This window comes from Chinchilla lanigera, unplaced genomic scaffold, assembly GCF_000276665.1.
Source record: "Chinchilla lanigera isolate Chin_1 unplaced genomic scaffold, ChiLan1.0 scaffold00073, whole genome shotgun sequence".
In the NCBI taxonomy this organism is placed as follows: domain Eukaryota; kingdom Metazoa; phylum Chordata; class Mammalia; order Rodentia; family Chinchillidae; genus Chinchilla; species Chinchilla lanigera.
In genome coordinates this window covers 1,580,480-1,594,027 of record NW_004955474.1, presented here as the reverse complement: position 1 = coordinate 1,594,027, position 13,548 = coordinate 1,580,480, and the positions used below count along the sequence as shown (strand labels likewise).

General features: G+C 43.5%; 2 protein-coding genes across 6 annotated transcripts in view; both read left to right on the top strand.

The window, feature by feature from the left end:
• G3bp2 (GTPase activating protein (SH3 domain) binding protein 2) overlaps positions 1–13,548 on the top strand; it is a 67,380-nt gene that overhangs the window by 38,400 nt on the left and 15,432 nt on the right. Inside the window, exon 2 of one of the 5 annotated variants that reach the window (XM_005401322.2) lies at positions 967–1,075. The exons of 1 other annotated variant lie outside the window; for it this stretch is intronic. The gene's annotated coding sequence lies outside the window, so the exon portion shown is untranslated. Of the gene's footprint in view, positions 1–966; positions 1,076–3,511; positions 3,749–3,802; positions 3,928–13,548 lie in introns of those variants that run through there. 3 more of the 5 variants (XM_005401321.2, XM_005401327.2, XM_005401323.2) reach the window with 3 other exon arrangements.
• LOC106150354 lies at positions 3,115–5,994 on the top strand. Its single transcript, XM_013523093.1, has 4 exons — positions 3,115–3,182; positions 3,214–3,433; positions 3,640–4,267; positions 5,875–5,994. The coding sequence occupies exons 1-4, from the start codon at positions 3,115–3,117 to the stop codon at positions 5,886–5,888; spliced, it is 930 nt and encodes a 309-aa protein (XP_013378547.1). The 3' UTR covers positions 5,889–5,994.

Below are 13,548 nucleotides of genomic sequence, written 5' to 3'. Positions count from 1 at the left end.
GTTCCCGGTACCGTAGAAAAATCAAAAAAAAAAAAAAAAAAAATATTGTGGGTTGAGGTATATTCATTTTCCTACAAATGACTCGTTTATTTTTCTTTACAGCAGAGTAGTACTCCACTGAATGTGGATACCACATTTTCTTCATCCATTCATGTGTTGATGTACATATGGGCCACTTCCAAGATTTAACTAGAGTGTGCTGCTGTAAATATGGATATGCATGTGTCACTGTAATATGATGTCTTTACCTCTTTGAAGATACCTAAAAGGGGAATAGCTGGATCCAGTGGAATTTGGAATTGAGGAATCTCCATACTGATTTCTATAGTGGTTGTACTGTCTCACATTCCCACCAACAATGCAGAACAGTTCCTCTCCTCTCCCACCCCTCAGCCTCACCAGCATTTATTTGGTTTCTTCATGTTAGCCATTCTTTCTGGGGTAAGAGAATTTCTGGGTTGTTTTAGGTTGCATTTCTCTAATAGTCAATGATGCTGAACATTTTTTCATGCAGTTGTTGGCCATTTGTACTTCTGAAAAATGTCTATTCATTTCAGTTGCCCATTTTTTCAATGGGGTCTTTTATTTTGGGAGGTCTAATTTTTTTCTAGTTCCTTATACTGTATATTCTTATATGTTTTCTCTCCTAGATAGCTGCTATTTAGACAGACAACTGGTACACTGCCATTTAACTTTGTATATAAAAAAGGAACCTAAAAACTATAAGATAGAGGGAGAATACAAGTTTATAGGTCCAGTTAGTAGACAGGTTAGGTTAGGTTAGGTTAGGTTACATTACGTTACATTACGTTAAATGAAATTGTAAGAAGAGTAGTTTGTATAAGGGAAAAGTATATCTGACTCAGCTTTGGAAAGCTTTAATCTGGGTATGAAGGATATCAGTAGATGGGGAAAAAAAGGGTATCAGTAGATGGAATTTAGTTTTCTGTTTGTTTGATTTTACAGATTTTTGATAAAGGTTCACATCTGAAGCCTTGGATGGGAATATTTGGAATGTCAGAGGAATGCTGGAATATGTGAGAAAAAGTAGTAGGAAGAGAGTTGGAAATAACAGGTAAGGACTAGATGTGGCAGGCATTTGTGTTGTCTCTCAAGGATTTTGCGAATGCCATGCAATTTATTGCTGCAGAGGAGCTGATGCTTGTGAGGATGGACTGTAATGGAATGAAGGTGGAAAAATCACAACCACACAGAGAGCTACAGTAATATGTACTGCTGGAGTAGCAGCAGCAGCAGTGTGAAATGTTCAATCCAGGATGAGTAAATCCAAGATAATGACTTGGCTGTGTGGCTGAGAAGGAATCAAGGGTGACTTAAGTTTTTTTGCCCCAGCCCCTGCCTGAATACCATCCCTGCTCGCCCTTGTCTCTGGGAGCAGGAGTTGCTTCCTGGAAGTTATTTTGAAGCAAGGAGATTAGTTAGGTACCACAGTCATCCTGGAAAGATGAAAGGGACTCTACCTGGGCAGAGGGTACAGGTAGGGACAAACATTCCGATGGCAAACATTCCAGACGTGGGAGACATTTAGGAGGTAGACGTTGCCACTTCGGAGAACAGGTTATTTACTAAGATTGAACATAGCTTGCGCCTGCCTGGCAAGCGCAAGGTCGTGAGTTCAGTTCCTGGTACCGGAGAAAAACCAAAAAAAAAAAAAAAAAAAAAAAGATTGAACATAGCTTGATCTTTCCCACAGTAAATCCACTTGTTGCTACAAACCCTAGAACAGGAACTGCCTGAGCCGTGTCAGTTGTGTTGTGTTTTGTTTTTGAGACAAATTGTTGCCTAGGCTGGCCTTGAACTCAGGGTTCTTCCACCTCTATCTCCAAGTGGCTGGGATTACAGGTGGGTGCCAGTGTATCTGCCTTAAGGCCTGTTGTTTTCTTGTTTTTCTCCAAAGACCTAAAAATGTTTCTTCATGTTTTTAAAGAATTATACAGAGGGAGGCAGGAATATGAAATAGAAACCATATATGCCCCTCAGAACCTAAAATACTTACTACGCAATCCTTTCCAGTGCAGTGCACCAACCATTAGAGAGCCGCAGGGGCAACAGGCAAGAACTTGTGTGAAATGCCAGTTCTCAGGCTCCAGCTTAGAGCTGCTGAACCGCGGGCTCTGGGAGGCTCGTTTGAACGTGCTTTCTAGGCACTGGAGGTGCGTGAGGTGTGAGACCCACAAGCCTTCCATCCCTGTGCACCAGAGTGCGAAGCGACCAGTGTTTACCACTGCACTGCACAAGACAGCCCCAACCCAGAAACAGCGAACATTTTAGCAACAGATTATGTAAATCGTGATTAATACAATGGGATATTCTAGATACTTAGAGGTTAGGGCATGCTTGAAATGCATAGTCCCTGCATATCCTTGAGTAAGACTTGACCTCTGTAAGCCTGTTTCCTCATGTGTAATTCGGGCATAAAAAACTACACCGTTTATCAGGTTATTGTGAGGCTTAAGCTATTCCATAAATAATCTTAAGAATGCCTGGCACATAAGTATCATATTTAAAAGGCACTCTACCTGTAACTGCTTTAAGGAAAACCGTCTCTGGTTCATTTAATAAAAGCGATAGTGTACAAAATTACTAAGCAATCTAAAGTCTAGATTTTGGCAGCCCAAACGTTGGCCTTGCCTTTGTAAACCTGTTTTTACATTTGTAAGACACGTTAAATTGCCCTTACAGGCTTGTGAAGAAAACTGATGACATGAGTCCACGTCCTGTTGGTACAAACAATAAAATAAACCTTTTTTTCTCTTCCATATGATCTTCCATTTATCCCAAGGCCTCGGAAGTCGCAGAGCCGTCCCAACATTCTTCTGCTACTTTGATATTCTCTGAGAACACTTCTAGGCCTAAAGGTCAAAGTGACATCTTTGCCAAGATTTGGCTTTTCCCACAAGTCAAGGTCAGGCGCCGGTGATACCATAGGTGGACCTGGACCCGGGACGCGGCTGTAACCCCGGCATGCAGGTTGCTCAGGGTGCCCGGGCCAGGCGAGGTACCTAGGGTCACACGAAGCATCGGCAGTCCTCTGTCCGCGAAGCCGTGTCGTGGCTTTCCCGCCGCCCAGGGCCGAACTACCGCAGGCCCGGGATGCACAGTGCTGTGAACGATTCGGATGACCTGATCCTCCGTGCCCCGGAACGGTTGCTAAAGCACAGGTGACGGCCCAACTGCGCACACCCTGCGCAGCGCCGCCAGCGACCCCGCGCGCGCTCTCCGAGGCCCGGGGAGCGCCGCTGCGCAGGAGCGCGGCGCCGCGCGGGCGGGCGGGGCGGTAACGACCGCCCCTGTGACGTCAGATCAGCGCATTCGCCGGCCGCAGCCCGGTTCTGGCGCCCGGCTTTCCGGCGCGGTCCGCGAGCGCGGCGGCGCACTGCGCGTGCTCTGCGCAGGGACGCGAGGAGGTTGGGTCCGGAGCTCAAAGGAGATGCGTGATTGGCTGGCGCCGTGCTGGGGGGTTCCCTGGCCCTTTCGGCAGGGGTAAAACAATAAGGGGGCGGCGGCCAAAGGGGCGGGACGTCCGTGTTCCTGTTCGGTGGCCGCAACGCCGGGCGCCCGCGGAGCGGTGGTTGTGAGCGAAAGGATCTCACGGCTCTGCGTCTCCCGAGGCTTTAGGTTTGTTCTGAGAGAGAGGCAGTGAGCGAGGAGAATCCGCGGCGGCCCGTCCTCTGCGACTCTTTGGCTGCGCCCCGCACGACGCACCCGCCGCGGTTGTTGGCTGGAGGTGTGTACGGGGGCGGGCGGGCGGGGAGGCCGGTGTGGTGGCCGGTAGGGGACATTCCGTGCGCGCCCGCGGCAACCGTCCGGCGCGCGAGCGCGGAGACTGGGGCTACAGCGGGAGACATTGTTCTCGCTGGCTGCGTACGCCAAGTGTGCGTGGAAAAGCCTAGCCTGTCCTCCAAGGTGAAGGGCGGGTGCGCGCGGCCGGGCGGAGGGCGCAAGGCTCCGGTGAGCCGGGGTTGCAGGGGACGGGCGGCCCGAGGAGCGCGCCGGAGGCTCGGTGCGGGGCAGGCTTTCCGGGTCCGGAGAGTGCGGCGCGGCTGCCACCGGGACGCGATCGCCGCCCCGCCCGTGGGGGAGGGGAGCGCGGCAGGAGCGACGCGGATGCGAAAGTCGCGGCCTCCGGGCACCATTTCTGCACCGGAAACCGGATCCGGCGCGGACGCCGCGGCGTCGGCCGGCGCTCGGCTCCCGGCGCCTTCGCGTCCCAGCCCCGGCTTCGCCCGAGCGCGCTGCGGTTCGGGTGGGACCTGCGCCGCCCTGGCCTCTCGAGGCAGCAGGTCCCCCGCGGACCCGGGGGCGAGGTTTAAGGAGCTCTGTGGGATGGTTATCTAGCTCTGCTTTCCTGTAGGGGAGGGAAACGGAAAGGAGCCTAAGCTCTCCTCGACTGTGTGCATTTTGATGGTCGGATCTGATCGGTTTTTCCCTGAGTTTTTAAAAGCAGATTTCTTAAGGCGGCCCTGTGCTGCTTTGGGGCGAATAGATTTGTGCCTACACTTTTCCGCATGAATCACCTCCGCACCCCGGTGTAGCCAGCATTTTAGTGAAGTTTGCGGAGAGAGGTACCTTTGCCCTTTCCAAAAAACGAAAACAAAACACAGGCACCCGAACTAGAATACCAGAGTTGTTCCCTTCGTTTTGTCCTGCGGTATTGTGTTACTAAGGGGTCAAGGCACTCGAGTGTCTTTAAGGCTGGAGATCCTCCTACTATTCTCCAGCCCTTAGCGCTGCGGTACCTGGGTCTGGGAGCCAGTAACTGCACTGGAGTGGAAGACGATGGTGTTTCCTTCCCCGCTCCATATTTGGCAGTTTAGGCCTGTGAACAAAGTTTCGGAGTGAACAGTGGGCCACACCAAATCTGGTGGTCTTTTTGTTTCTCAAGACTTTTCTTCTTAAAAAGGGGGGGGCGGTATTCCGTTTGAACCTTAGGGCTGAATTGGGTGTTGTTTCTTTGGTGCTGTTACCTTTTCCCCCCCCCGCCCCCATATTTTTAGGGTTAGTCCTGTGTGTGCTTGCGTTGTGATTTAATCTCTACAGGTGGTTTAGCTCTGAAAAATTCAGGACGTCATAGGGATGCTTGCTGTCTTAGCTATCTAGGTTGAGGTTGTTGAATGCTCGGATACGCGGGTCGCAGAGTGAACCCGCACAGGCATCAGCAGTGGAGTGAAGCAGGGTGTCCGTGCACCAGATGGGCTCAGACGCGACCGTTGAAGGACAAAGTCATTGGTAACTTAATGAGCAGCTTGATGACTGAGCTGAGTGTTGGGCAGTTGGATCGTCGCTAGGCAGCTCCTGGTTTGAGCGAAGTGTTGATGAGCGACACATCAGAGTTTCGGTATCAGTTATTGGAAATGCGTACTCATGTTTTTAGATCTTAACAGCTTATGCATAATTGTTGCTACTTATGCTGCATTGTGAGGATTGAGAATTACTTCCCAAGTTGCTTCAGAAAGACTTTTCCACATATTTTGAGTGGGTAAGGAAGACAGTGGCACAAATTGAAGGGCAGCTTCTGGGTTTAAATAGAATTTAAATGACAAACCTGTGCTCTAGTTTCTCTTTATTGGAATACACTTGTTTAATAGCTAATGAAACAAATAGATTCTTCCAGAATCCCTAGCAGCAGAATCAGTTTTTTGAGCTTCCCCTTATTTTTGTCTTCTACTTTCTAGGTATTTTGTCCTGTTTTGATACCATAGGTATATTGGGAATGATGCTTGTACTTCCTTCTGTGTTACTATGCCAGTATATTCCTTTGCTTTCATACGCCCAAGTGTTTCAAATAAGCTAAAAGTTGGATTTTTAAAATTGATTTATTGTAATCTTGATTGTTTGGCTTTTCTTCCAAAGAGATTCTTAACTAGATGGACCTAACTAAGACATGTAGGAGGCCCAATTTCAAGTTCTTTCTTAAAACTACAACTGAGGTACCTCGAGCTCCTTTTCCTTAGGCTCTAAATACATTTTCTTTTCTGTAATGATCCTAATGTATCTGTTTCAAGGAGATGAAGGAAACAGGTTGTTAGACTTTAAAGCATAATATAAATACGTGCTTTTTATTTTTGTGGAGCAGCTCTTCTATCTGTCTTTCTCTCTCGGTGCCTATCTGGAGAGGGGGCAGAGAGAGACCCTGAGAGAGAGGGAGACCCCGAGACCGAGACCAGCTTTTGCTGTTGCCCAGGCTGGTTTCCACCTCCGGGCTCAAGCAATCCTATTAACTCGGCCTCCTGAGAAGCTATAGGTGCTGGATGGGGCCCAGGATTTCATTTCCATGTGTAATAGTGAATTTCACAACTTGCCGCCTTACCTGTGTGACCTGAAAAAAGCGGAACTTAAGTCTTGACTTCATTTCATTTTTATCACCGTTATTTCATCTAACACGTTGGTGGTCACTGCTGCACAAACGTGGAGCACTGTTATGATTGTTAAGTCACTGTAGACAGAGGCCATCAGGAGCTTAAAGGAGTTCCAGCGTTGATAGGGGCTGGCACTCCAAAATGAATGTGGCTCAGTGAGAATGGGCCTTGGCCCCACTGATGTGAGTCCAGAGGTGCACCTCTCCAGGAGGAACAGGAGGAAGCTTTGAAGATGAGTCCTAGCGCAAGTATAGTGTTCCATACCATGTTTTGTGGTAAAGAGAAATAGTAGAAGTAAGGTCTAGAAGTCATTGTGTTTTGACTTTTTTTTTTTTTTTTTTTGAACCTTTGTGGGAAAAGGTGGACCTGGGGATTGAATCCAGCTATATACCAGCCCAGGCGCATCCCTCTTAGAGCTTGAGATGACACTTCACTAAATTGTCCAGGCTGTCTTTGAACTTGTGATCCTCCTGTCTCAGCTCCACAGTAGCCAGGATTAGAGGTGTGTGTCACCATGACAGCAAGGCTTTTTAATAAGAAAATGTGATTTTTTAAAAATCAATCTTCATTTCAGCCGTTTTCTCCAAGCATTGAAATAACCGCCAAAGAGTGACATGTGATGAGTGAATTTTTTCCTGTTTGTCTTGATGCCATAAATTTGAATGTCCCTTTGCCAAAACGCTTGGGACTAGAAGTATTTAGATTTCAGAGTTTAGGGAGTTCGGCATATTTGCACAGGCTTTACCAGCTAAACGTTTGTAATCTGAGAGTTGGAAAACGTAGCAATCTGAAACTTGGGTTGCGGTGCTTGTGGCCAGGTATTTGAAGTTAAGCCTAACCATTTTACCATTACATGGTAATGGAGAAGTCCCTTTAATAAGAACGTGGAGATAGATGGTCCTATCTCAGAGCTCTCTAAAATTAATGAGAATTGACAGAACCCAAAGTTCCTTTGTTTGGATCGTTTGTCTTTTCTATTGTAAAATGTTCTGATACGCATCGTGCTATCTGTAAATGGTTTAACTTAATTTGATTCTTTGGCCTTGTGTTAGTGAAATCATATCTTGATTGTAACTTTTACACTTTTTCAGTGTTTTCTGATAGGATCTTGTAGTCTTTGATACCATTTCAATGACTGCGTATGAACCATAAAAGATGTTTCAGTTTACTATTTGGAAACCATAAAGTAGGAGAGTGCTTAAGATCTAGGCAGTTTTTCTATAGCTGACTTTTGATGTTGCTATGTTATTTAGGCTGGTTTTGAACTCACGTGGCCCAGGCTGGCCTTGCACTCACTGTAATCCTTCTACCTCAGCCTCCCAAGTGCTGGGATTATAGCAGTTCCACCATGATTTTAACCAGGGTGTTCATTTCAGCTTTCTCGATTTTAATCTTCATTTGTTTGGTAATATTTAGCACATGCAGACTTAACCATTGAGTAATATTTTGTCAGCACTATTGTCATTAATGTGGACATAACATCAGTGAGTATATTTTAGTTATGCTACCCATAGTAGTACTGTGTTAATTTTCACATGTTTCCTCTCCAGTGGGGATGGAACCCAGGGCTTCAAGCATGTGCTCTACCAGTGAGTTACATCCCAAGCCCAGATCCTTTTTTCTAGAACTGTATTTGCTAACCACTAGCATGAATCGGGGAATTTACCAGAAACCAAATGAAATTGAATAATATCTTAAAATGTACGTTAATACATGCTTTTTGTCGTGTTCATACAATACAGTAAGAATTTACGTAGACTCTACCTTCTGCCTGTAACTTAAACTTTGTTTCTGTAACATGCCTGTTTACAAAAGATGAGATTTGTATTATTGTTCTACAGTTGTGGTTATGCTTAACTTTGTGGATATTCTTGTCGATGTCAATAATTCTGAACCATTTTGTATATTTTTAAAGAATACAGAATGTATAATTAATTTAAATAAAACTGCTGATGCTTGTACTTCTAGTGCTCTAGGAGGCTAAAGCAAGAGGATATCAAATTTGAGCCCAGCTTGGACAAATTAGTGACTTACTGAGACCTTGCTTCAAAATAAAAAAGGGCTAGGATGTAGCTCAGTGTGGATGCCTTGGGTTCATCCCTAATACTGCCCCCCCCCAAAAAAAAAACCCAAAACCTGCCAGATTACAATCTGGAACAGCCTATAGCAATCCCTACTTCCATCAGAACTGTCCATGAAAGAGCCCATTTCCCGCACACACCCTTGACAGTACCAGGTATTACTGTTTTCATTTTTAATCTGATAGGTGGAATGTGTCTTTGAATAAATTCATCTTTTTGAACTGTGAATACTGATTACAGGGTACTGGGTTTTTCTTTAAATACTTGATATGCAGTAGATTATTCATAAATGTTGGCGGAATGATTGACATAATGAAGTCAAAAGTGTGTTGCTAAACTTTTTTAAATTGAGGTACAACAATGAATTGTAAAAACCACTCTTATGCACAGTTGTATGACTTTGGGCAGACATGTATAGTCTGAACACCACCAAAATCAAGCTTGAAGATACTCCATCACCCCAGAAGTTCCCTCGGACTCCGGTCCTTAACTTTGCTATCATCTCCAAGTCTTCATCTGGTTGCCCTCTTGCATAGTGTCTTATCAGGAGAATTCTATTCCTTAGCCTTTTGTGTCTGATTTCTTCAGCTTACAGTAATGCTTTTGAAGTTAATCCATGTTGTTACAAGTGTTACTTGTTCTATTGTAGTGTAGTGCTATACTTTACTGATTTAGTATCAATTGTTTATTTACCTGATTAACAGACAGTTGGATTATTTCCAGCTTGGGGGTATTTATATTAAACACCATGAAGGTCTTTGAATACAGTGCTTTCTTTTTTTTTTTTTTTTTAATTTTAAAGAATAAAAGAAGGATAACATAATAATAGGGGGGACTTAGCAAATTACAGACAAAATGGTAGGAAATTATCAATGGTTATCGTTTTACATATTATTATCTACAAAATAGTTTCTCAGGAAAACAAATAAACAAATAATAGTTAGAGACAAAAGAGGTAGGAGATTATCAAGAGTTGTTGTGCTATACTTTGGTATCTTCAAAGAGGCTTCTAAAGAAAATAAATAGAGCTATACATGAGTGACCTATTGAAAAATCATTAACTATTCTCAATGGTTGTTGTAGGAAACACATAATAATAAACATACATTATGAAATAGGATAGGAACATTACAAACTTAACACAATTATGGATAGATTAGTAGGAAAATATCAATGGCTGCTGTAATACGTGGTGGTATCTTCAAAGTGGTTTCTCAGGAAGACAGAGATATGCAAGAAGGATCTAATAAGTAGTTACAGCCTAAGGGTTGTCAAAAATAGCATATTACCTCCTCACCAGTGACTCCTTTCACTGAGGTATGATGGCTGGAAGGCCAGGATTGAAAAGAAGGACCGAGAGACTTGCACCTGTGACTAGCAACAGGCTGTTTTCTTGTTCCTCCATAGTCATGATTACCCAGGACTCCTCGATGGAGATGACGGTCCGGCCAGAGGGAGAAGGCAGACCATGCCCCAAGCCCTCTCATTCCTGTTGGGCTAACTGATAGCATGGGTCTGAGCTCTGGGGCCTCCACCTCAGAGGGCAGACTGATCTCCAGTGGTCTCCTTTGCATGCAAGGCATGGCCCATAGGGCCTCTTAGGGCAGTTCCTCTTGAGATGGCCTGGCTTTTAACAGTGGTAGCCGATGAATGCAGTTGTCGAGTTCTTCTTGGAGCCCCAGGAATCAGACCTGGGATCTGTTTCTCTTAGTGGTGCAGCAAAAGCAGCTGCTTTTTCTCAGTCTCTTTGTTTTCTCTCCTTGGCCTCTTCCTCATCATGGCTATAGAATACTGAGGAGTCAATTCTTACTAACATCTCAAGTGAGCTATCTGGGGTGAAAGCCATTCTTTGTAACTTTTTCTCTCCAGGTTCCCTTTGCTTTGGGACCCCACAACCAGTTAGTGTCCTCTCCCCAACTGTCAGCACAGGCAGCAGAAATTGAATACAGTGCTTTCATTTGTGCTGGGTAAATGCATTGGTGTGGGATTAATGGGTAATACCAGTTGTTCTTAATTTTATAAGAAACTACTGTACTGTTTTTCAAAGTGTGTTGGTTTTTTTTCCTAGCAGCTATTCTCCATCCTTGGCCAAGTACTAGTGTTTTTAGATTTGTCATGTTAGCGATTATTGCAGGTGGTTGTATTATGTCATTGTGGTTGTACTGCCTTTCTTTTTAATGATTAGAGATTGTGTTCATCTTTTCATGTATTTTATCTTGGTGAAGGGTATGAGGTGTGATCAAAAAATAAGGTGACAGTTTAATTTTTTTTAAGTTTGCTACAGTAAAGACATATTGCCACTAATCCTTCACAAAATACAGGCGCCCCCCCCCCAACACTCTTGTTTGCTGCTTTCTGAAGCAGTTTTGGAAGTCCTGTTTCTTAAGTGTCTTCAGTTGTGCTGTTATAAGTACCTAAATGTCCTGAAGGAATTCAAAACGTTTACTTTTTACAGTCAATTGACTTCGTTGTAGAGCCTGATCCAGAGAATGAAGCGGATGAGAGGGGCTGGGGATTTAGCTCAGCGGCACAGCGCCTGCCTGGCAAGCGCAAGGTCGTGAGTTCCATTCCCATACCAGGAAAAAAAAAATATGAAGTGGATGAGGACACATAAGTGTTTTTATGAGCCTGTCTTTCTGCTGCATGACACTGGGCAGCACCACTCACCATATGTTGAGCATGCCTTTTAAACACACAGAAGAGAACTTCCAGAACTGCTTCAGTGGCAAGCAAGATAAGTGTTCTGTAATAAATTATAATTGTCTTGGTAAGTTGTGAGAGACCTTTATATATTCTGGTTACAAGTTCCGTCTGAGATCTCTGTTATATAAATATTTCAGGTTTGTATTTTTCTTTTCTTAATAATACCTTTAACTGAGCAGAAGTTTTAAATTTTGATGAGGTCCAACTGATCAGGATTTTAGTTTTCTTTCTTTTGTATATGTGCTTTTGTGTCTTATCCGAAATCTTCACACATGGTCACAGTGATTTTCTCCTGTTTCCTCTACAAGCCTAGGGCCGGGGGTATAGTTCAGTGGCATAAGCACCTGCCTGGCAAGCACAAGGTCCTGAGTTCAATTCCCAGTACCAAAAAAAAAAAAAATAGAATAATTAAAACTTCTACAAGCCTAGAGTTTTGGGTATTACAATGAAGTGTGTGGTACATTTCCAGTTAATTTTGATACATAGTAGGTCAAACTTACCTGCTTTTACCATGTGAGTGTTAGGTGTTCCAGAATAACTTTGTTGACAGAACACAAGTTACTTGGGTACTGTTAGGGATGTATTGACTCTGCATTTGTGCATGTTTGCATGCATATTCTATGCCAAATTTCTTAAAATTCATTATCTAAAAGTTCTTAAAATTATTTGTACTAACCTGTACTTAGTTGGGACTTGCAGTTAATCTCAAGACTTTCAATTGTAACTTAAAATATTATAGTAATAAAGTGTCATGTAAATGTGTGCACATACATACATTTTACATATAAATAAGCACAGGAGCATAAAACAAGACGGACTTCTAAAGCATTTAGAAATTGTATGATTTAATTATTTAGTCCTCAGCATTCCCCATGACGACTTTCTTATTTACTCTAGTATTTTACTAAGTCATGTTTCTCTTCGGAGGTTTTTTTCTGCGGGGGGGATGAGGGTTTGTTTTTGTTTGAGGGGAGTTTTCTGTTGGTTTTTGTTTTGTGGTGGTGGGGATCAAACCCAGGGTCTTGCGCACACACACTAGGAAAGTGCTGCACCCCCAGCCCTGTTTCTGTCTTCTGAAGATGTCTTCAGGAGCAGATTCGTAAAATTTTATCTAATCCCATTGCACACAAAGTAGTGGTAGAAAATGCAAGAAAAATGTCTTTGGAGAATCTCCTAGGAGTGTAACAGTGCGTTTGTGTAGGGGAATGGTCACATTGGACACGAGAAGGAGCTAGAGAGCTAGAGGTGTAACATCGGTGACACTTGAGAAGGGAGTGAGTGATCTAACCTTAAGGCGCTAGCTAGGAAAGCCAGTAGGCTTGGAGTTTTGAGTAGATATTTAAAATGTTCTGAGATAGCCATTTCCTAAAAATTGATTTTATTTAGGTATGGTTTAGAAGATTCAGTTCTTATTTTCCTACATAGCAGATTTTTATTCCTCTTCTGACTCCAATAGTACATTCTTCCTGGTGGGCTTATAGTAGTTACCCCATCAGTAAGATGTCTAGGATTTTAGATTATTTTAGGCAGCAGAGCATGTCCTAGTCACTATAGTTTTTTCTTACAGTTTCTGGCACATACTTACTAGGCATTGGAAAATGGAATGTGTTTTTGTCTCATCACTCAGCTTTTGACTTTCTAAATTCTGAGTCATTTAAATTAAGGCAAAAGATAAAATGATCTGTAATTACTGTGTAATTAATTAAAGCACCTTCTTAATAACATCTGTTTTCTCCATGCCTTAAAAAAAGTAGGCTCTGCATAGCTCATTATATACTTTGTCATTCACCATTTGAGGAGTCACTTTTCATGTTTCCTCTGTTGAATTAGTTTTGCTAAATAATAGCTTACCGAATAAGAATAAATCAAGTGTTAGTTATCCCTGTGCCCCCTTCCTGTCTTTGGTTGGAATCAGTCCTGTGTGCCTTAGTAATTAGGTATGGATGGCTAGCAATTTGACTTGACTTGTAAGAAAATCTTTAACGTATCCACTTCTAACTTAACTTTGATACAATTTGTGTGTTCACTTTTTTATTTTGAGAAAGAAATAAGTAAGAAACTTCTCAGCACTGGGAATTGAGAGGGGACAAGGCTAGTGAGTGAGTGTACTCTAAGCCAGGTGTGGCACATGTCTGTAATCCCAGCATTCAGGAGGCTGAGGCAGGAGGATCACCAAGAGCTCGAGACCAACCTGGGCTACATAGTGAGTGCAAAGCTAGCCTGAACTACAGAGCAAGACCCTGCACTAGGGTTGTTACCTGTTTGTTTAAGGGGCACCTCAAATGGCAGTATCTGGATTTGTTCTGTGTACTAACTATTTTTTGAGGCAATTAAGGTTTTATATAAACACTTAAGCAAATTAGGAGATGTGTGTAGCTTGAGTT